The sequence below is a fragment of the Hordeum vulgare genome, chromosome 5H (genome assembly GCF_904849725.1).
Source record: "Hordeum vulgare subsp. vulgare chromosome 5H, MorexV3_pseudomolecules_assembly, whole genome shotgun sequence".
NCBI lineage: Eukaryota > Viridiplantae > Streptophyta > Magnoliopsida > Poales > Poaceae > Hordeum > Hordeum vulgare.
This window is the reverse complement of record NC_058522.1, coordinates 490,396,631-490,416,912: the sequence shown is the minus strand read 5'-3', so window position 1 is coordinate 490,416,912 and position 20,282 is coordinate 490,396,631. Positions and strand designations below refer to the sequence as shown.

The 20,282-nt window shown below is 43.3% G+C and overlaps 3 protein-coding genes and 1 long non-coding RNA gene across 6 annotated transcripts; 1 reads left to right on the top strand and 3 right to left on the bottom strand.

Moving 5' to 3' along the window:
* Positions 1–241: 241 nt before the first annotated feature.
* LOC123399842 (U-box domain-containing protein 33-like) lies at positions 242–4,348 on the bottom strand. 2 transcript variants are annotated; one of them, XM_045094224.1, is made up of 10 exons: positions 3,882–4,348; positions 3,581–3,745; positions 3,301–3,425; positions 3,023–3,117; positions 2,828–2,905; positions 2,621–2,738; positions 2,432–2,509; positions 2,047–2,169; positions 1,449–1,793; positions 242–1,077 (listed from the first exon to the last, which is right to left on the bottom strand). In XM_045094224.1, exons 2-10 carry the CDS (start codon positions 3,720–3,722, stop codon positions 364–366), a joined length of 1,818 nt encoding a protein of 605 aa, XP_044950159.1. In that variant the 5' UTR covers positions 3,723–3,745; positions 3,882–4,348; the 3' UTR covers positions 242–363. The 2 variants fall into 2 exon arrangements, with proteins under 2 accessions (XP_044950159.1, XP_044950160.1); XM_045094225.1 differs by having other exon boundaries at positions 2,047–2,157.
* A 1,066-nt stretch (positions 4,349–5,414) lies between these two features.
* LOC123399841 (U-box domain-containing protein 33-like) lies at positions 5,415–10,052 on the bottom strand. Its single transcript, XM_045094223.1, has 9 exons — positions 9,669–10,052; positions 9,144–9,265; positions 8,923–9,044; positions 8,674–8,778; positions 8,361–8,550; positions 8,021–8,161; positions 6,974–7,441; positions 6,083–6,850; positions 5,415–5,867 (listed from the first exon to the last, which is right to left on the bottom strand). Exons 1-9 carry the CDS (start codon positions 9,868–9,870, stop codon positions 5,679–5,681), a joined length of 2,307 nt encoding a protein of 768 aa, XP_044950158.1. The 5' UTR covers positions 9,871–10,052; the 3' UTR covers positions 5,415–5,678.
* A 753-nt stretch (positions 10,053–10,805) lies between these two features.
* Positions 10,806–16,746, bottom strand: LOC123399840 (U-box domain-containing protein 33-like). 2 transcript variants are annotated; one of them, XM_045094222.1, is made up of 10 exons: positions 15,786–16,746; positions 15,267–15,619; positions 14,758–14,882; positions 14,553–14,665; positions 14,104–14,208; positions 13,460–13,967; positions 12,951–13,073; positions 12,345–12,815; positions 11,517–12,245; positions 10,806–11,319 (listed from the first exon to the last, which is right to left on the bottom strand). In XM_045094222.1, exons 2-10 carry the CDS (start codon positions 15,529–15,531, stop codon positions 11,131–11,133), a joined length of 2,628 nt encoding a protein of 875 aa, XP_044950157.1. In that variant the 5' UTR covers positions 15,532–15,619; positions 15,786–16,746; the 3' UTR covers positions 10,806–11,130. The 2 variants fall into 2 exon arrangements, with proteins under 2 accessions (XP_044950157.1, XP_044950156.1); XM_045094221.1 differs by having other exon boundaries at positions 15,267–16,746.
* On the top strand, positions 14,708–15,376 carry LOC123399843. Its single transcript, XR_006610440.1, has 3 exons — positions 14,708–14,784; positions 14,868–15,109; positions 15,288–15,376. It is a non-coding gene; the product is annotated as an uncharacterized LOC123399843 (long non-coding RNA).
* Positions 16,747–20,282: the final 3,536 nt, after the last annotated feature.

The window sequence follows — 20,282 nt, the reverse complement described above, 5'->3', positions numbered from 1 at the left end:
GTGTTGGGGGCGAAAGCCCCTTTCAAGTTTCAACCCATTGAATGATCATCAACATGCATATTGCTTCATGCGGTCATTGGATCCTGAGATGCCTGGATTGCGCTTCCCGAAATTTCCGTACACATTTATCTATTGTTTACCACTCCATTGACATGATGAAAAAAGGTTGCAATGGGAGGGATGCACTGTTTTGTCCTATCGCACATTATGTTCTAAAATAACTAGTTAAATGTACATTCACAAGAGAAATTCTATATCATCACAAACCAAACGCATACGGCAGTTTAGATTCACAGACCAAACCCATTATGTTCTGTTGGCATCTCGCCGATGCACTGTGGTGCTGCTGGCGTACGTAGTTCTTCAGTTTGCAATTGCATGACTCCATTTCCGGGATTTACTTGCAGTCGCCATGGTCCGCAGGATGTCCAGCGATCTCCAATCGGCGTCGGAGGTGACGGCTGGCCGCCGCTTCCGCTCCAGGTTGCAGCACCTCAGCGCCAGCCGCATGAGCCGCTCTGCCTGCACCTCCGGCCAGCTGCCGGCCGACGCGTCCAGCAGGCCGTGCACGGCGTCCATCTTCATCGCTTCCTGCACCTGCTCGACGATGTTTAGGTCGAGCAGCCCCGTGAGGACCTGCAGTATCACCACGCCGAACGCGTACACGTCCGACTCCGCGGTGAGCTCGCCCGTCGTGAAGAATACGGGGTCCATATACCCCATTGTGCCCATCGGGTTCGTCCGCCGGCAGATGGTGTCCTCCTCCAGCGGCTTCATCTGCACGATGCGCGCCGTCCCGAAGTCTCCTAGCCGACTCCCATTCCCGGCGTCGAGGAGGATGTTTGTCAGCTTCAGGTCCGCGTGGATGATGGCGTGGGGCCGGCTCGAGTGGAGGTGCGCCAGCGCGGAACGCTGTTCGGCCAAGATCCTGATACGGTCCTTCCATGGAAGCCCCTTGGAGAGCCCGTCCATGAGTGTGCCGTTGGGGAGGTGCTCGTAGACGAGGCCACATGATTCTGGGCACACGCCGATCAGCTTCACGATGTGTGGGTGTTGGATTCGGCTAAGCACAACAACCTGGGGAATTCCAAACATGATCGACATTTCCTCCGGTTACTATATGTAATGCAGTTCAGAAGATTCTGCTCCAAGCAGTAAGGTATGCAAGCTTGTTACTCTGCCCGTCTACTTATCTACTTTGTGGAGTTGTTTGAGATAAGCAAGGAGGATGGGTAATTATCGGTATTAGATGTATGAAAAACAGTTCTCTTAAAGTACGGCAGAAATATAAGGGTCCTATCAAAATTATACTACAGTTCAGATGGAAATACTTGCATCCGACTCTGTACGGAATGAGTGTTTGCTTCCTCTTGTGATTATTTTTCGGCTATGTTGTGCGCATGCTCAGATAGTTGAAAGCATGAGCGGGATAGAGTTCATTATATTACCTCCTGCTGATACTCTGGAAAACCTTGTCTACCATGGGGTTTACCATGGGGTCTCAACAGCTTGATAGCCACTGGCATACTACCTAGTTTTCCTTTGTACACTAGGCCATAGCCTCCTTCCCCTATGAGGTTTCTTGAGTAGAAGTTGTTGGTCGCTTTCCCAATGTGCGACATGGAGTACTGCACAATATGTTCTGGAATTTGCAGCTCTGGGTATCTTTGTTGGGGTAATGTTTGCTCCTTCAGAAATACATTCTTTCTTCTTGGCGACAAGATGCTTTCTTCATGATTATGCCTCTCGTCCTGCAGCTCTTTCAATTTCCTTCGCAGTTTGTCCATTTCCTCCTGAAGAAAACCAAACGCGGTGTATTGAAGTAGTTAAGGGTTTCATGCTGTACCAATGTTCTGTGACATACACTGTGTTCCATATGATTTCTGTTATCTATTTTCCTTTTCCTGACTCGTGATGTCTCCAACCTATCTTTGTTACTATTATTTTTCTTTTGAGTAAATTATCATCATCATAAGTTGGAACCTTCATCTAGCCATGTTCTAAACAAAATAGGCATTGACAAAGGTAGTATCGTGCGACATTTACCATCAATTTTTCAGACTCTTCATTCATATTTCTGGAACTCCGTATCTCATCATCAGAAATTTTGCCCACTTCCTCAGAAGCATTTATTTCCTCAATGCCTTGTTCAGTTTCCTGCACATCATACTGGAATGGAGCAATCACTTTATTTTATTAACACAAGCTGCACTTTCAGAAGTCATCAATAACGCCTGTTTTTTGACACATAGTTAATCAACATGCCTTTGAGGCAACGGTGGTGAATCTAAATCATTGTCAAACATGCTTGAGCATGGAGTAAACTCAATCAAATGTAATTTTATTTCTCTCTGTGTGGTCAAACTTAAAGAGTAGGCAGGCATTTTAATGGACATGTTGTGGTAGTTGTCTTAAAAAAGGTAAGTTATACCTTTTCCAATTGTTCATCACTATCCAATGGAATCACCCCATCCTCATCCACGATATCCTCTTCCTGAAATGATACATACTGGAATACACCACGTACACGGATCAATAGTCTGAACCATGGTCTTAAACTTCTAAACTGAAATTGTTGTTGTTTGCATGTGTGTAATGCTTTGCTAATAATTCTGCTCACAAAATCACTTGGTGGTGTTGCATAGCCATCAGATTCCTCGCTCAGCTCATGTATACATGCCAGCAATTCAGAGCTCCCTCCATATCCAGTGCCTCCAGTATGCTCCAGATGATCATTGCTGCACTTAAGGAACGATCTCATCCAACAAATTACTAGATATGATTCAGATGTTACTGGATGCAATTATGGTCTTTGGAGAAACTATACCTAGTGGACAGATATTTGCCATTAAGCACCACCCAAACCTGAGAGCATTTACGAAGAACCGCATTCTTTGACATGTTCCTGCATAATTTAGTTTATTGTTATGCAGTTTTATGGGCTAAGGTACTGTCCATTTCTGTGTACAGGTAACATTGAATAACATATACAAAGAGGCAATTGCTTAGGATTAGATCTCACCTTGAACCGATGACAATTCTCTTGATTTTGAGCTTCTTTACCAGGTTTACAACACCAGCAAGGATGTCATCATGTGTAAGGTAATGTGCTCTAACCTGCAAGGGTACCAGCCCGCTTAGAAAACATATTTTCTCCACATGGTTTGTTTGCTTAACTTCATCATCAGATAAAACAATGGTTGTGAACAAATATCACAGGACTAGAGTGCTTTTCGGATGAACTCAATAAGCACTGCCGTGACCTTATTTATCTTAAGCTGAACCGAAATCGTAGGATACCTCTCTTGTATCATCACATAGGCTTTTATATTTTAATAGCATCTTGACCATTGCCTCCGTTTCTCTACCTCTATGCATCTCCTTCTCCTTTTCATCTGCAAACTTGTATAGCAGCTTTCCACCCACTGCAGTTGTTGATTAGAAACAATCAATTACTTATACCGCTAATAAAACAAAAGGTTATACTTTATCCTATTAATATTGAAAAAAACTTACTTAAGGGCATCTAACTGTTAGAGCTTTACAAAGCATGAAAAATATTTGGCTGAAAAAAACTTACTGAAGGGCATCCACTTGGATGGCCAATGAACGTGGACAAGAACTATGGTGGCCCTTGGAAAATTTGCAGCAGCCCATAATATGTTAGCTTTCTCCTTTCTGAAGTTCTTCCCGGTCGCGATATGAACCTCTTCTTCATCCATCTTTCTTATTCCCTATACAGACCCTGAGAAATCAAGAATTGGCATCATATCTATATTCTGGTTTTGCTATCTGGTTCAGCGGAGCTGAAGACAGACGACCTAATAAAACTACAAAAGGTAAAGATCTCTGAAAATGTTCTAAAAGTTTTGTGGAAGTACCTAAATATGCTGGGCCACTTTTCATCAACTCCGTGGCATCGATATGATTGTCGTCCTAGTCCTTGTTCTGCCTCTGTCTTTCCCAGGTAGTGTCAATTTTAGAAGGCCCAAATGGGAGAGTAGTGGTGTTTTTAAAGAGTGGCCTTGGAGTTGGTTACTGTCTGATTGTATCTAGCAGCAGTGAGTGCATCATCAATTCAATATCTGACTTCGGGTCCCAAGCGTTGCCCAATTAATAAAAAGTTCTGTTCAGTTTAGGAAACATTGGTTAACTAGTAGCCATTCCAGTTTACATTTTCTTTTTTGCGAAAAGCCATTCCAGTTTACGAAAAAGGATAACCAGGCTGATAATGACTTTATTGTATTTTGGTGGCAGGAGATTGTCTCCTGCATACGTCAAAAGACGTTGATAGACCAACTGGTTGGTTAAAAAGCAAATAAAACTTGTTACACGAATGTTTGGTGTTCTGGAGATAATATCAATACATTTTATATTTTGTTATTGATTATTTAGAACTTAATTAATCATCTTATTGTCTTCTCTAGTTTGGTATTTTTCTATAAGGATAGCTTCATCAGCTTCCGCTCATTTTTTAGCAAGTATAGCTGTGAGCTATCTACAATGCACGTAATCCTGATGGCGATGGGAACCCTGGCATTTCCACGAAGTTTCTACTACTTTCAAGTAGTTTCTAAACATGAATGTCCTCCGTGACTTGACTTTTGATGCTTAGCAATGAAGTTGTCCGTTAGGTGGCGATTATTACAGGCCATCCATCTCACTGGCCGGCATTTCCAACCAGATGGTTACTTTCATGATTCGAAAAAAATTGTCCAGGATAGATCATATAATTAGATACTTGGCACTTGGTAGTATTGTTCTTTCCCAGGAGGTACTCTCACATAACTCTTGCTGTCAAGCTGTCAATATGTTAATGCACATCAAGACATCTCCTGTTCTTTATTAAAATGTGTTGAACAGCATATACCAGCATGATACCTAGAATATGCGAAGATTGGGGTTGCAGCATGTATGCATTGGAGGCTCCATTTGACTCATTTGGAGGGAAGTGCTTGTCGAGACAAATTTGCTGAGGTATCTGCATAGGTAAGAAAACTTTGGCAACTTTGTGCACACCACACATCTTGTTGAGAATAACTTGCTAAGTGATCTGCATAGGTAAGAAACTTTGGCAAATTTGGGCACACAACACATCTTTGAAAGATGGTTTTGTCCATCAGGATGTATTTTTAAGACACAAGAGAAGCAGGCGTACTGATGAAGTTATTAGTATCTCATGGCTACGTCATTTACCTTCTCAGAAGTTTAATGTTGATTGTTCCCGACATTCAGAATAGACAGGTTGGATGCAAATTATAGACTTATGGAACATGTAAACATATGTAAAATGAATGCTTGTAATTAGCGACATTCTGAATTGATAGTTCCATTCAGATATGCTTCCCTACTTTCTAGTCTCGATCAGCATTCAGACACCAGTACCACAACAACGACGATTATTGATCAAACAGTGAAAAAACAGAGTGCAGCATCCATGTACAATATTATCACCACAGTTTTGACTATACAGATCCATGTACAAACACTGGTACACTGCTGATGGAGCTCCAAGTATATTATATTTTTGATACAAAATTTTGCTGAAAAGCAAAACAAAAACGATGTGTATGCCTTTACTTATTCTGTTGGAGGGTATGTGCCTATTATTGTGCGTAAAGGGGTTAAGGACATAGTATTAGTTCATTTTTAGGTCCTATGATTGTAAAAATAACATATTATTGGGCATCTGTCTGCAGCCATTCTTGGATTGCAGAACGGAGGGCATGGTTCGGCAAAAGATCACCGTGGAGTAGCTCAAGATTTGTCATGGGTGATGTATGGTGGCCACTGTCAATCCACTCCCTTATAGCTTCGGCTTCATAGGTAAAGCCATCTGCAGCAATTAGAGGCTCCCTCATGACATCCTGCACCGTAGAAATGCAAAGGTGAAACAACCTGAAATGACAAATGCTTTCTATGCAAGAAATCAACTGAGCTTGTCTAAGAAACAAAAATTCAGGGGGAATTTAAGGTTAATTACACATGCTTCGTATATTTTAAAGATATCCCTCCATTCTTTAAGATATTAAAATAGACAGCAGAAGAAAATGATATTCACCAATCGAAATGTATGACTCACCTGTAGTATTGGACAGATGAAGTAGGGCGGCACACCACCAAGGTCTTCTGATACTGATTTGAATGACAAGGAACACATCATAATGGAAGCAGGCTTCAACATTGGTTCAAGTACAGTCCAAACCCCCTTTTGCAGGTCAGGACGGTTTTTTCTTCTGATCTCGCAGCATTTCAGACCTACCCGAGCCAATTGCTCAGCCTGCATAGCAGGCCAGTCCCCAGCAGATGAATCCAATATTGCTTCCAAGCAACCCTTTTCCACAGCCTGTTGCACATCTTTCAACAGCCCGAATCCTGGTCTTCCAGTCAAGAGGCGAAGGAGCACGATTCCGAAAGAGTATACGTCAGATAGCGGTGTTAGATCACCAGTCATAACATATTCAGGATCAATATACACAAAAGATCCCTTTGGGTGGGTATGCCTATATAGAGTGGTTGTGTCCCTGAACTCATCAGTGAACATTCGGCACACGCCAAAACCACTGAGCTTTGCTACATTATTTCCATCTAGAAGAATGTTAGATGCTTTCAGGTCACTGTGGACAATGCTATGGGGTTTATTAGAATGGAGGAAGATGAGTGCGGAGCAAACATGGGAAATGATGCGGATGCGCAACTGCCAACTAAGAGGTTTAGAATTGTCCTTGCAAGCCAGGCGGTCATCCAAGCTTCCATTCGGCATGTATTCGTAGACAAGAGCTTGAGCATCCTTGCAAGCTCCAATAAGAGTAACCAGGTTTGGATGCCGCACCCTGCTGAGTATCTCTATCTGCAAAGGAGGCATCATGAATAACTTAACTGTCTGCAATACAATAATTTATTTGAACCAGCAAAATAGCAGTTTAGTTGAGATGAAAGAAAGCAAATAATTAAGTTAAAACAAGAATTTAACCTCTTGATTGAACTGCGACTGTGACTGTGTGCTTTCAGGATTCAACTTCTTTATGGCCACATTTGTGTGCCGGAGAAAGCCCTTGTACACGCTTCCATAAACACTTTCTCCAACCTTCAATGAGTGGTCAAAGTTGTTGGTTGCATCCTTAATCTCTGAGCTGGACAACTCGGTGATGTGCATTGTCCCCTCCGCGGTTGCACTGGACTCTCTCTTCTTTGCATGCAGTGCCTCTACCTCTCTTACAGCCTTGTTGAGCTGCAACATCAAATCCTTGATGATACGGTCAGAATGGGTCGTTCTTTTCTCCAGGGCCGATCTTTTCTTGCATTCCTCTCGAAGCTTTGCATCAAGTGCATCAGTTGTTTCCGTGAGCCTCTCAACTTCCTCCGTTACTGTTGCCAACTTTTCCTCTATTTCATTCTTTTGCTTCACTTCTCCTAAGTACATATTCTCGGAGGCTCGTGCCTGTTAGACAGGCTAAATGTGAGAAAGTACTCGTTAAAAAGTTTAGGTGGCAGTTATCAGAAACCATGGATCCAAAATTGTTTACAAATTTATTATTGATGGTAAAGTTTATGAAAGTGTTTCACAAGCACAGTAGCAGGAGCCTTTTCCAAATAAATATATATACATAAAATTGAAATAATGATGAACATCAGTATACACTATAAGGACAGCCAGTGCTAGAAGCTCCCACACCAGATGGGGTCTGGGAAAGGATCATACGAGGCAAGCCTTATCCTGCACAGTGCAATGCAGAGAGGCCGTATTGAACCCAGGACCTCTTGGCACAAGTGGGGAGTACTTTGCCACTGCACCAGGCCTATCCTATCCTTCTATCAGTATACTCGATATGGCTGAACAATGCAACTTAAGTACTCCCTCTGTTTCAAAATATAAGACCTTTTAGAGATTTTACTAGAAAGCTACATACGGAGCAAAATGAGTGAATCTACACTCTAGGATATGTCTATGTACATCCGTATGTAGTTTATAATGCAATCTCTAAAATGTCTTATATTTAGGAATGGAGGGAGTACTTACTTTTTGGAAAGCCTCAAATAAATCCCGTTCTGCTTTCTCACGACCACATTTTTCTTCATAAGCTTGTTTTCTTGCACTCTCCAATTCCTTGAGCATATGCTGGAATTTTATGTTGGCCTCGTCAAACTCTTTAACAATTTCCTGGATTAGACAAGGTAAAAACTTCAGTCAAGATTTTCTTGAATGTTTAACCATCTTCAGTCTACTGCTGTTAAGACACAATGGAGTTCTAGAAGTTGGAGTAAAAATTAGATTTCAACACCAAAGTACAAACTGGTGGCTTGCTAGATAAAATAGCATTATGTACTGTTCATCTATTATCATCATGGATTGCATTTACCTTTTCATTACCATCTGATCCGCACGGGCTTGTCCTTTCCATCTGCAGTCTGGCGTGGGGTTTGTGTAGCCATGTGCTTGAAACACACCAAGTCTCCGACAAGCTAGTCGATCTATCCACGGAGAACTGTTGAGCAGCATACTCTTGCATACCTTCCGGCATTGCTTCATGGCCAAGGGGAACAGCATTCCTAGTGTAGAGAAAGCAGGGAGGGAGGGAAACATGTCAAATGCAGGCTCGAGTTCAGCTACAATGTAATCAATCCTATGAAACAAAACTGATGATCATCCGCAGTCGACCAACCATAACGTACCTACGGTAAACGAGTGTTCCTTTGCAAATGTACCATACTTTGCAGGAAGGATCAGCCCGCTGTTCCACGGCCTGCGCTTTCTTGGACTTAAGAGCTCTCATCTTCCTGAACTCGTGAACGAGGAATTAGTCTTTTGCATTTGGTAAAAACGGCATTTGCTCACAATCGTGAAGTTTTTAACAAATTATAGATGGTGATCATCCATAGAAGTTCTAAAAGGATCAGTCAGAAGTCTGCACGCATACATACTTTGTGTAATGCTTATCAGCTGCTGCCCCCATGACAAGAGCAGTGACATGACGCGCAGCGATGAGCTGCACCAGTCCCTCTGCTACATCCTCTGATTCCACCACCAGCTTCTTAGCTTGTACCTGTGCAGCAGATACATGGGTCAATGTCGACATGTTTGAAGATGGCTGCATAAACTAGTTTTCTTGGCATTCTTGGAGCTGGCAATGGCAGGCTTGAACCTTTTCCTGTGCGCATAATAGCAGGTGTTGATCCAGAGTGTCACTGATTGTTTGTAGCTCCATCTTCTTGTAGGCAATCAGCTCCTGCTCCTGCACCTGGCTAGCAGGTATCCTGGCACCCACTGTGAACAGCATTGGACACATAAATTTTTGCACCCATAGTTCATTGCTCGCTCCGTTGCGAAGTTATATAGAGCGTATTTTGATTTGTTAACAGAAGACTTCGATTGATAATCACCATATCAATATGTGCCTAGCTTGTGTCATACAAAATCGCTGTCATAAGTAGATATTTTTGTTACATCAAACTTAATGGCACTGATTTTTACGCCCCGTAAATTGCATGTTGACAATTGAAAACTTGCTAGCCAAATATTTTCCGTCGCCAGAGTTGTGACTGCGATTTACAGAAAGAACTGGAGGCCTGGTTGATTTTGTTGCACAAAAGGGAACATTTGTTTTTGACGGTAGAGATCGTAGTTGTGATTACTGTAAAAAGGGGGAAAAGCAAAGAGACGCACGTACTGATGGGGATGAGCTTGGGTCGGGGGTAGACATGGAGCAGGACCAAGGAGGCTGCGGCGGAGTCTTTGGGGAACTTGTGCAGCGCCCACAGCACCATCGCCTTGGAGTCGGACCCGGCCCCCACCGCCACGTACACCTTCTTCATCTCCTCGCCGGAGTCGGGGGAGGGCTGCTCCGGCGAGTTGCCAGCAGCCATGTCCATGGCAGATAGTTAGCTGGTCTATCGTTTCTCTCTTGGCGTCCTCAGCCAGGCCAGCTTTGGACTTGTCCCCTGCGCTTGGCTCCTCTGCATTTTTATACTTGCTTCTTCCGTCCACACCATACTATACTAGTAATTCTCTCATCTTTCTCCGACTCATTCCATGCTAATTGTGCATAGTGTATGTAGTAGGCCAGTAGCTGTACACAGCCACACCTGCTGCCAGGCCAGGCCGGCTTGACTTGTTGCTCCTTGTTTAATCTGTGTTGTATGGTATTGTATTGTTTGTGACAAAGCTAATGAAGAAGCTATATGTAATATGATGTGACTGATGGCGATTTATTTGTGCAGAGCAAGGAATTGCCCAACAGTGCCACTGCAATTTCCATGGCATGGCAGGAGCTAGGTGTGCTGTGCCTGCCTTTCTCATGGACAACGGACTGGCTGACTTGTAAAGTTCTCCCTGCTTTGCTCGACTTCCCTCCTCTGTAAGTTATCTTCTCTGCTCCCCTCCTCTGGTTTCGTGGTTAGCTTCTGGCTGCGCACCACCTGTTTGTTCGAATGCCCAGCCCAGGTATCTTAGAGGAGCGCCGAATTGATCTTGTGTTGCAAGCTGTTTGTTTTGGCAACGCTGGCTTTCTCCGCCTCCCTTCTATGAAAACAACGCGCCTTTACTTTGGAAGTTAGCGCTAGTGGATTGGGGCTAAATTGTACGGTAGATGAGTAAGAGCAGCTAAATGACTTTACCTACGCATTCTCCGTCGACCTGGCATGAGTAGTACATACAGATAATAATGTACTCCCTCTGTAAACTAATATAAGAGCGTTTAGATTAGTTTACAGAGGGAGTACCTATTATCTCGTGAAAAATGACAGCCTACCATGGAATTATGGACTCATGCCAGTATCTGCAGTAAGAATCGAACGTGCACAGTTACTTTATGATTGATCACATTATTATAAACTGTCTGTGCTCTGATTTATCTGAAGTCTTTAACTCCCAACTCTGCATACCTGAGAGGGAATTAAAATGCCCATATACAACATTTTTCAATGAACCTGAATACCCACTCTCTCTTGGAGAGTTACATGCCATGTCATGTCAGTTCATCCCAACACATGTGACCGAAACATGTACGTAACTTCTCGGTTGTGGGTCTAAACATTGAGAAAGCGCTAACTGCTAAAGTAGACTGTGCACACTTGCAAACCATTTGCTTCACTTCCTAACACGACTGTACAGATCAAATGGAAGGTTAAAAATCACGGTTGCTGTTGCATTTGCCATTCTTGAATTGCAAAACGAAGGGCAGTGTTGGGTATTAACTCATGGTGTGTGAAGCTGAGGTAGGTCATTGGGGACATTTTATGCCCCCTTTGAAACCAGTCCTTGATGGCATCACCTTCATATGTGAATCCATCGGCAGCAATATGCGGATCCCTCATGATCTCCTGAAAATGTTACAAAGATTCGAGGTTATCAAACTAAAGGTGATGATGCTGACCACCTTACTTCAAAGCAAATAAAACATCATTATATCAGAGTTGATATTAAATACTGTAACGACTGAATCGTAAACATAAGATAGTTGGTGGTGTGGCTGGCATCGCATGATTCAAGTGCTTCATTTTTGTAATTGTTAACGAACCTGTGTCATTGGACAAATGAAATACGTTGGTGGCTTGCATTTATCGTCTGGACAGTTCATCATAGCTTGCAGGATACCCCAGGCCTCATTTGCAAGATTAGGCCGCTGCTTTCGTTCATACCGGCAACATCTCAGTGCTAATCTTGCCAACTCTTCAGTGTACTCAGGTGGCCATTCCCCTGCAGAAGTATCAATTATGTCTTGCAACATGTCATTGCTCAAGGCTGCCTCCACCTCATTCGGAAGCCCTAGCGGGCTCTTGCCAGTCAGCAACCGCATCAGAACTACACCAAAGGAGTAGACGTCATACTGAGCTGTGATCTCCCCTGAGGCGATGTATCCTGGATCCATGTATCCCATTGTGCCTTTAATTTGGTTTGTTCGGTGGTAAGGGGTGATGGTGGTGTTTGTTACATCCAAGGGACGAGAGATTCCAAAGTCTGCCAGTTTGCAAACGAAGCTAGTGTCAAGAAGGACATTGTCAGGCTTCAGATCGCCATGGGCAATGCCTTTTGGTTTGTTTGAGTGGAGGAAGATAAGTCCCGTGCAGATGTCGGCAGCGATTCTGATGCGCATTCGCCATGAGAGCGGCTCTCTTGGGTGCTCGCCCTGCAGGCAGTCCTCTAGGCTTCCGTTCGACAAGAATTCGAAGACCAATGCTTTGGCCTCCCTGCACACCCCTATCAGAGTGACAAGGTTTGGATGCCTCATCCTACTAAGTGTTTCTACCTGCAATTTATTAGAAATCACATATTTAGATGCGCCGTTTTACCTGTTTTACTTCTTTTCATCTGACAACACGTCTTAACTCTTAATGATGAAAATTACCTCGTCATTGAACTCTTTATCTCCTGTTGTGCCTTCACGGTTGAATTTCTTTATGGCTACGGTAGTATGACGGAGAAATCCCTTGTAGACGGTTCCACACCCACCGCTGCCAATCTTTTTGGAGTCATCAAAGTTGTCCGTCGCTTCTTTTATCTCTGTGTAGCTGAACTCTGTTAGGGTAACAGCACTAGTAGGGCCAAATACACTGTTACCGATTGTTTGGCGCATCTCTTCAGCTTCTTTAACAGCATGCTCTTTCTCGCGCTCCAGCTCTGCTTGCATCTGTCGGAGCTCTTCCATTAGGGCATTTGTCTGGAGAAGCTTGCTCTCCAGTTCTGCCCTTTCCTCATTTGCCTTCTGCAGCTCGTTGCATACATGGAGGTGCTCCTTTTCAAGGTCAATCTTCTCTCTTGTTAGCCTTTCCTCTGCCTCCTTTTTTTCTTTGCGGAGTGAACTCTCCCGTGCTTTGAACTGCAAGAAAACAGTTCGTTTACTTGAGAGATACATGTAATATAAATTCCATGTATTAAGAGAAGAAAGGTTAGTAAAATACAGTAGATTAAGCAATGGATAACTAAAGTTATCTGTCAATAACAAATAAAATACCATCATAGAAGATTCAAACAGATCCCTCTCAGCTTTCTGCCGGCCCTCGGAAGCTTCCTTCTTCGAGCGCTCTAGCTGATTGCGTACTAGGTGCAGTTGCTCAAACGTTTCATGTATTTCCACCTGTAAAACATTATGTAAGTATGATAACTGAGACCAAAACAGAAGACCTTGGTTGGTCAACTCAAATTTAGATGATAGAGCAGTAGCAGTAAGATTTTGTTTAACAAAATGGAATTTTTCCATAGTGCCAGTGGCAAACATAACAGACACTATTGGTTGAGAGTTACTACAGCCATGACGACACTTTATTGTCAACCATTTCCCTCTACAGAGCCTCTTGAATCGTAGTTCTAACATTACATAGTACTTGATTTCTGATTAATAGGTTTGCTTGTTTAGATAATGGAGGGATAGTTCCCCCGGCCTCCAGACGTAAAATTATTATAATCCAAAAAAAAAGAGGTGTGCTATGCTTAGAGAACTCAGGTCAGTCCAATATGGCTTACCATAGAGTGCTGATGTTCTTCAGAGCTTGCAACTGAAACAGGCACTGGTGAACCATCCATACTGTCCAAATCCCTCAGACCCAATGAGGACCCACCAGTGCTTTGCTGGCTGGAACTTGGAGAGGAACCTGTTGGTGTCATATCAATTGACTGTCGCCTTGCAGCTGACATGATTTCTACACTGCCCGCTATCAATCCAGGCGAAGGATAACTAACTGAGTTGGACCGCCTTGGCAGGGGCTGTTGATCTGTAGAGACTAAGAGATTATCAATTGACTGCCGCCTTGCAGCTGGCGTATTTTCTACATTGTCTGCTATCAATCCAGACAAGGGATAACTGACTGAGTTGGACCGTCGTGGAAGGGGTTGTTGGCCTATGGGGCCTAAGAGACCTGGATGCCCTGGTGGCAGTGATACAGATCTTGGAGTTAACTCAGGTTGATCTGAGATAGTGCTTGCACAGCTACTTCGGGGTGACTCTACTTTTGTACAAAGCTGAGTGGCCTCCCTGAAAAATGATAAGAAACATGACACCGTTTTACTTGACAGGCTAGATATAATTTTGAGTAGTTGCTTGAGCTGAAATTTGCAAAGTCTATGTAGTATTTGCTTTATGCTGAGTTAGGGATGCATGACACTCATACCTAGAGCAACCAAGAGTCTCTTTACAAGTAAAGAAGATCTGGCAATATGGTTTGGCCTGTAGATGCACACCGGCAGCAACTTTTGATTTTGGTACTTTCCTCTTCCTGTTCATGCAAGATTCATAATCAACATGAACAACTTGGGTTATTTCTACTTTAGACTTCAGACAGAGGGAGAGATGATAATTAGTTAAACCGTAGTTATTTGTTATTGGGAGTTTTAAGTGAAGCATTGACTAAATGGTTCTGCCGCCTTCCTTATCGCCACTTGTTAGAACAACGGACCAATAAAAAGGAAATATGAAATTTACATATACAGGAGTCGAGCATCTAATTACATAACTCATGGTGCTTTGCTCCATGGAAACAGTGCAGTTGGAAATAATTGCGGTGTATTTTGTTTTTCAGAAAACCTCGTTACAGAGTTGGAGTATTGCATCTGTACATACACTGAGAAGGAAGATGTTCCCATAACAAGCTTTGTAATGTGATTCTGATCAATGAGCTCGATAATCCCATTTGCAGGACTGTTCTTCTCGATCACCAGTGTTTCAGCTTGCATCTGTAAATTTGTTACTTTTTATTTTTTACAGATGACATATAACGAGAAATCATAAGTGATCCATGTAGCCTTTCCTGGATTAGTTAACTGACCTTGAGAGAAACTCTGCAGAAATTGAGGTACTGGTTTAAAAGTGTGTTCATCTCCTCCTTCTCAATCTTTCTGTATGCTTTGAGCTCCTTTTCTTCGACTTGACTTGCAGGAACCTTGCATAATCCTGTGCCGGTAACATTAGAGTTGAATCAGCATAGGTTACTGAACGAGTATTTGCGACGGCTACTGAAAGCAGGGGAGTGCTTTCTGAAACTGTCTGACAGCAACATCGGTCACTGCAGAAAACGAAAACAACCGAAGACTACTTCTGCCTGCTGCTAATTTCGTTTGTGTCATTTCAGCAGATTCTCTTGTGGAACAGGGGATGGAAAAGGACACGGAAATCAAAAGGTTTGTTTTTTCCCCAAAGATACACAAAATGCTTCTGAAACGACTGAAATGCCAACAGAAATAACAAGAAAACCAGACTACTTGCCACGATCCTTTATTCTCCATGGTCAAGTTGATGCAGATGAGATAAAGCTGAAGCAAAGCCGGTCCCTTTTACCTATCATGATTCTGTCGGCAGGCTGGTGGACGTGCAGCAGGACAAGCTTTGGATCATCGGCGAGGAGGTTCCGAGCTGCCCAGACGAGGTTGGACCTGCCGTCCTTGATGTCCTTCCCGACGGCGACATACAGCTTCCCTCCGCCGGCATCATCGTCATCACCCAAGATAGCAGCCTCCTCGTCGATCTCTCTGAGGCTGGCGCTCCTGTTGGCCCCGCTGGCACTGGACGATGACGACCGCCCGCTCCCTCCACGCGTGAACATCCTCTCCACCACCTCGGGCTGCGGCGACCAAGGGGAGAAGGCCGGCAATGGCGACGATGACGGCGAAGAAGGGAGAGAAGCACGGGCTCTGCCGACCACGGCCATGTGGAACCACCACCAAATAGTTAGCTACCACCAGAGAAGAACCAGCTAGCAACCTCTCAGAGTGCAGAGAAGAGAAGGGAAAAGGAGAAAGCGGCAAGCAATCCCCTAAGAGAAGAGAAAAGAAAAACAAAGGGGAAAAAGTGCATTACCCTAAGCCTTAGAGTTTGCTGGTGTTGGCAGCCAAGGCGACAGGGCAGATAAGAGCAAGGAGGAGCAAACAAATGGCTGCTTTCTCTTGCTCTCTCAGCCCCCCGGGGTCAACATGGCTGTGAATGCGGTGCAGAAACAAACAAGAAGTTGGTCCCAGAGCCTCAGGGTCGTTCTCCAACCGGGGAATTCAGTCGACGTCCATCGTAGATGTCATTCAGGAATTTCGGCGGAACAGATCGATATCATCCCTCCAACGCGAGGCCTGAGATCGGCGACAGCTGCTTCTGAGAAGCTTCCTGGCCTGCTACCCACGGGCCATCTCTTTCAGTAGCCCTGCTATCTCCTTCAGTCAACAGAGAGCGATCAATGGCAGGGAATGCATGGCATTGGCAGGCTTGTTCTTGCACAGCTGGCCAGCTGGAATATGCCAACGGTATCTTTGTGGCCGGTCATGGTCAACGTCACTTTGAAATGATTCCATCCAGCGATCTCAAAACTTTGAAATAGTCAACGTTTCCGACCGGTCAGCTTTAACCTTGATTATCTGCCGCTAACCAGAAATGCAATGGAATGATCTTGGGCCTGAACTGATTGCATAACTGCTGCTAACCTTAACCGCAGCAAGTAATGATGTTGCTGAACTGAGTAGTTAATGAACATGTTGTTCAGATGGCGGGCGGGCACAATGGAATCGGGGTCGGAAGCATATCCGGTGAGCGATGCCTCCCTGTTTAGTTAATTAACTACAGTATATAACTGCGCTGTCAGCATAGGTTAGGGTACATTGGAACCGAAGCATTCCGTTTTTAAATTTTGCGCTGCTTGGCATCTTCTTGTTTGTTTAGTTGCATGTGGTCACCCGATCAGGGCCGAGGTTTTGCTGCATAACATAATCGATAATATAATTTCGACCATGCATGATGCAGCTTTGCGTTGTTGTTATCTCTTGCAGTCAACTAGTGGTAAGGAATTCATGGCTGGTTGTTGCACAGCTAGCAACCCTGACTAGAATAGATGGAGACTTGGAATGAATATACTGTCTGTACCTTGCTGCACGGTGGTCATGGTCCTTGGCTTTCAGATGGATGGGATGATCCAAGACTGAACTTTGAAGACTTGCTGACCGAGACCAGGTCACACCCACCCTGCTGCTACGGAACTATTGGTACACCGGCCATTATTAACCTCAACTATTGGTCACATCCACTCATTATTAACCGCAACTATTGGTACGTACTAATCAGGACTGCAATGGAACGACTTGTAATGTACTATGTGTGTGGTACTTAACAAATAAGTGAACGCCTTATTTGGTTTGTAGGAATTCTGTAGGATAGGATTTCTATATGAAATTTTTTATTTTAGAGTCATTTGGTTTATAGGAATTGGATCCTATTTCTATGCAGGAATTCTTCCTACCCTTCACATTTCGTAGGAAAATACACATTAGCCTATCCTCCACATTTCCTAGGAAAATACACATTATGCAGGATTTAACATACACGCCATCTCATTTTATATGACCTCCCTCTTCCTTTAATATTTTTATCCTATGAACCAAAGAAGGCTGAATTGTTTGATTGCATATCTTGGTGAGATGTTGGAGACGGAAAAAAAATACATGGAGAGCGAGACTTCTTTTTTTCATTTAATTAATCGTGTTGATGCAAGCACAGACACATTTCTCTTCTCTACCTGCACAAAAATGAAGGCAAGCCTTGACGCAGTGGTAAAACTGTTGCCTTGTGACCATGCGGTCAGCCTTTTTTCAGAAATGTAGAAAAAGACTGCATACAATAGACCCGAACTGGTTGGAACCTTCCACGGACCCTGCGCAAGCGGAAGCTACATGCACCGGGCTGCCTCCCCTTACCTGCACAAAAATGTTTTGCTTGCAATGCATGACGTGACCAATACTTTCTGAGAATATATGTAATAGTCATTTTCAGCTGAAATTCGATAAACAAATTATGTGCATCTTCAGGTTAAGAACCTGGCAAACGTAGGATCTTAATATTGCTGACTAGTATGACTTTTGGGCCTGTAATGTGTATGTGGGGCTAGCTGGTATATACTATATACTCCCTCCGTCCCACAATATAAGACGTTTTTATAAGCTATGTTAGCTTGTAATAAAAATGTCTTATATTATGAGACAAAGGGGTAGCAAATAGCAATGCTCCTAAATAATTGTGGTGAGTGACGCTTCTCCGCCCAGTTAAATAAATAAGTGTGTTGTCAACATAGGCTAGGGCATCTTCCAGTCTTGTTTATAGTTGCGTGTGGACATATGAACCAGGCCAAGGTTTCTTGCAGAATTGATATAAGTTTGTCGATGAGACTGTCCCGTTGTTATCTCTTGCCCCTCATCATCACTAACCTGTAGCTTCCTGATGTACTCTAATAATCCTTTGAGGCAACATAGACTGATCTCTCCATGTCACTCTTTGAGGCAATTAACAATCCTTCATGAGGGCTACACCCAATAGCTACTACCACTTGTCGTGACTTGGGCTCTGTGAGTGGTCTTAAGATACCATGAGGACAAGTACCATTGAGTCGACTCTCAACACTAACTATGGCAATGTTGTAATTCTAATGATATTCCAATCCCCCCCCCCCCACACACACATTGTTCTGGAGGGAGAAACACCTCAATTTGCAATGCAAATAGAATGAAACCCACTATAAATGACTACCATCTAATTGGAGCCAAAGAAAATGATTAGGAGCTCAAATCCTCAAGTTCTCATTGATCTTGTCTCCATTAGTTCTAATCAAGCTAGCAGAAGTTAGGATGACAGTTTGTTTGCCTTTACTTACATGCCACTTTATTAGCAATCCGGTGCATGCAAAGCACCTCATCTCTCCTACACATCATAATTTTCATCATTAGTTGAGGATCAAATACTAGCAGTGGAAAGTAATGAATTGTGTTAAATCACCCTTGAATGAAGCAAGTGAGACACTTTGGGACACATTCAAACAACTTGTTTTGGAAGTTCCTCCCAAACATTTTCCACATAGCCACTTTGATATATGCTGAAGGGATACCATTCATAAGCAAGCACTCGACCAAAAAATCCCTTTGAAAGTATAACCAATGTCCCATTTGACTGGTCTCTGGAAGAAGTAGAGAAGTTAGCAACAAAAATTAGCAGAAGGAAGAATTCAACAATATGTAAAGCAATATCGAAAGTAAGGAGACTTATACTCACACGCCAACGATGGTGGTGGGGGATAGCCCAAGGATTTGAACCCCAAATCCTGATTCAGTAAGGTGTTCGCATAGTGCTCATTATGGCTTCTCTTCGCCACTCGTGTGGCTCTTAGCTTAATGTCAGGAATGCCTTTCTTAATAGTGAGCCGTGTGAGGAGGTCTACATGCCACCTTTGTATTTTGTTCCTGATGGAATGGTCTATCTTCTTATCGCTCTTTCTATGGCCTTAAGCAAGCCCTTTGGTTTAAGTGTTTGTCCTCAGTGTGAGTGTGCTGGTTTTTCAGCGAGTGCTCATGATCCCGTGCTTTTTGTTCACCTTCTATATAGCTCGCGGTCGAACTCTTCTTCTTTAATTGATTAACAACACAATCATAATAGGTAGCAACTCTTAGTGAGCAGTTTCTTATGTCTGTTCTTGGTCCTCTTTCACTACTTCCTTGATATCGAGGTTTCTGCTACCTCTGACTTGTTCTTTATTTTTCAACAGAAGTATATCTAGAATCTTCTTTCTCGTGCCTCTCTTATTGATGAGTGCACATTTGAGAATTCTATGGAGCTCAACGTCCACCTCCGCGCTTCTGACGATGAGCTTTTGTCTGATCCAACATACTACCATCATCTTGGTGTGAGTCTTGTCTATCTAGCTGGCATGCTCCAGTTCATTCCTGCTTTAGGCTTATTCAGATGCTACTTGGGCTAGCAATCCCTCAGATCGTTGGTTCATTTTTTCTTACCGTGTTTTTCTTGATGGTTCCCTAATTGCCTGGAAGAAGAAGAAACATATTGCGATTTTTCATTTGAGTGCAAAGGCTGAGTTACGTGCTATGACTCTTTTGATAGCAAAGGAGATTTAGCTATGTTGGTTGCATGAGGACTTTGGTGTTTCTATCACTGCACCTACTCCTCTCTTGTCTCACAGTACATGTGCTATCAATACGGAATGCAACTCTAGTGATTGCTCTTCAGTTTGATGTTTTCTTTGTTCGCTCTAGTTTGCAGAATCAAGTGATTGCACTTCAGTATGTGACTTCTGAGTTAGAAGTTGATGTATTTTTTCACTAAGACCCGGACTAGAGCCCAAACGACCTTTACTCACCATGAGTTTGAGGAGGAGGAGAAGGGGGGGGGTGTTAGATTTATTTTAAAGTCATGTATAGCGGGGTAGTTAAGGGCAATGGTAGAGGGGGGCTGGGGAGTAGTGGGCGAGGCCTAGGGGTCATAGATGTGACAAAATTGTTAAATCTATAAATCATAAAAAATGATCACTATTTGTGA

Bases quoted from the DNA above. Each gene is read 5' to 3' on its own strand.
- LOC123399842 (XM_045094224.1), bottom strand. From the start codon at position 3,722: ATGGATGAAGAAGAGGTTCATATCGCGACCGGGAAGAACTTCAGAAAG. The intron at 3,426-3,580 runs GTAAGTTTTTTT...CAACAACTGCAG, and splicing joins ATCCAAGTGGATGCCCTTCA to TGGGTGGAAAGCTGCTATAC. The intron at 2,739-2,827 runs GTATAGTTTCTC...CCTTAAGTGCAG, and splicing joins GGCAAATATCTGTCCACTAG to CAATGATCATCTGGAGCATA.
- LOC123399841 (XM_045094223.1), bottom strand. From the start codon at position 9,870: ATGGACATGGCTGCTGGCAACTCGCCGGAGCAGCCCTCCCCCGACTCC. The intron at 8,551-8,673 runs GTACGTTATGGT...TCTCTACACTAG, and splicing joins GGAACACTCGTTTACCGTAG to GAATGCTGTTCCCCTTGGCC. The intron at 5,868-6,082 runs GTGAGTCATACA...TCTACGGTGCAG, and splicing joins TCATCTGTCCAATACTACAG to GATGTCATGAGGGAGCCTCT.
- LOC123399840 (XM_045094221.1), bottom strand. From the start codon at position 15,636: ATGGCCGTGGTCGGCAGAGCCCGTGCTTCTCTCCCTTCTTCGCCGTCA. The intron at 14,883-15,266 runs GTAAAAGGGACC...TTACCGGCACAG, and splicing joins TGCCGACAGAATCATGATAG to GATTATGCAAGGTTCCTGCA. The intron at 14,666-14,757 runs GTCAGTTAACTA...ACAAATTTACAG, and splicing joins TCTGCAGAGTTTCTCTCAAG to ATGCAAGCTGAAACACTGGT.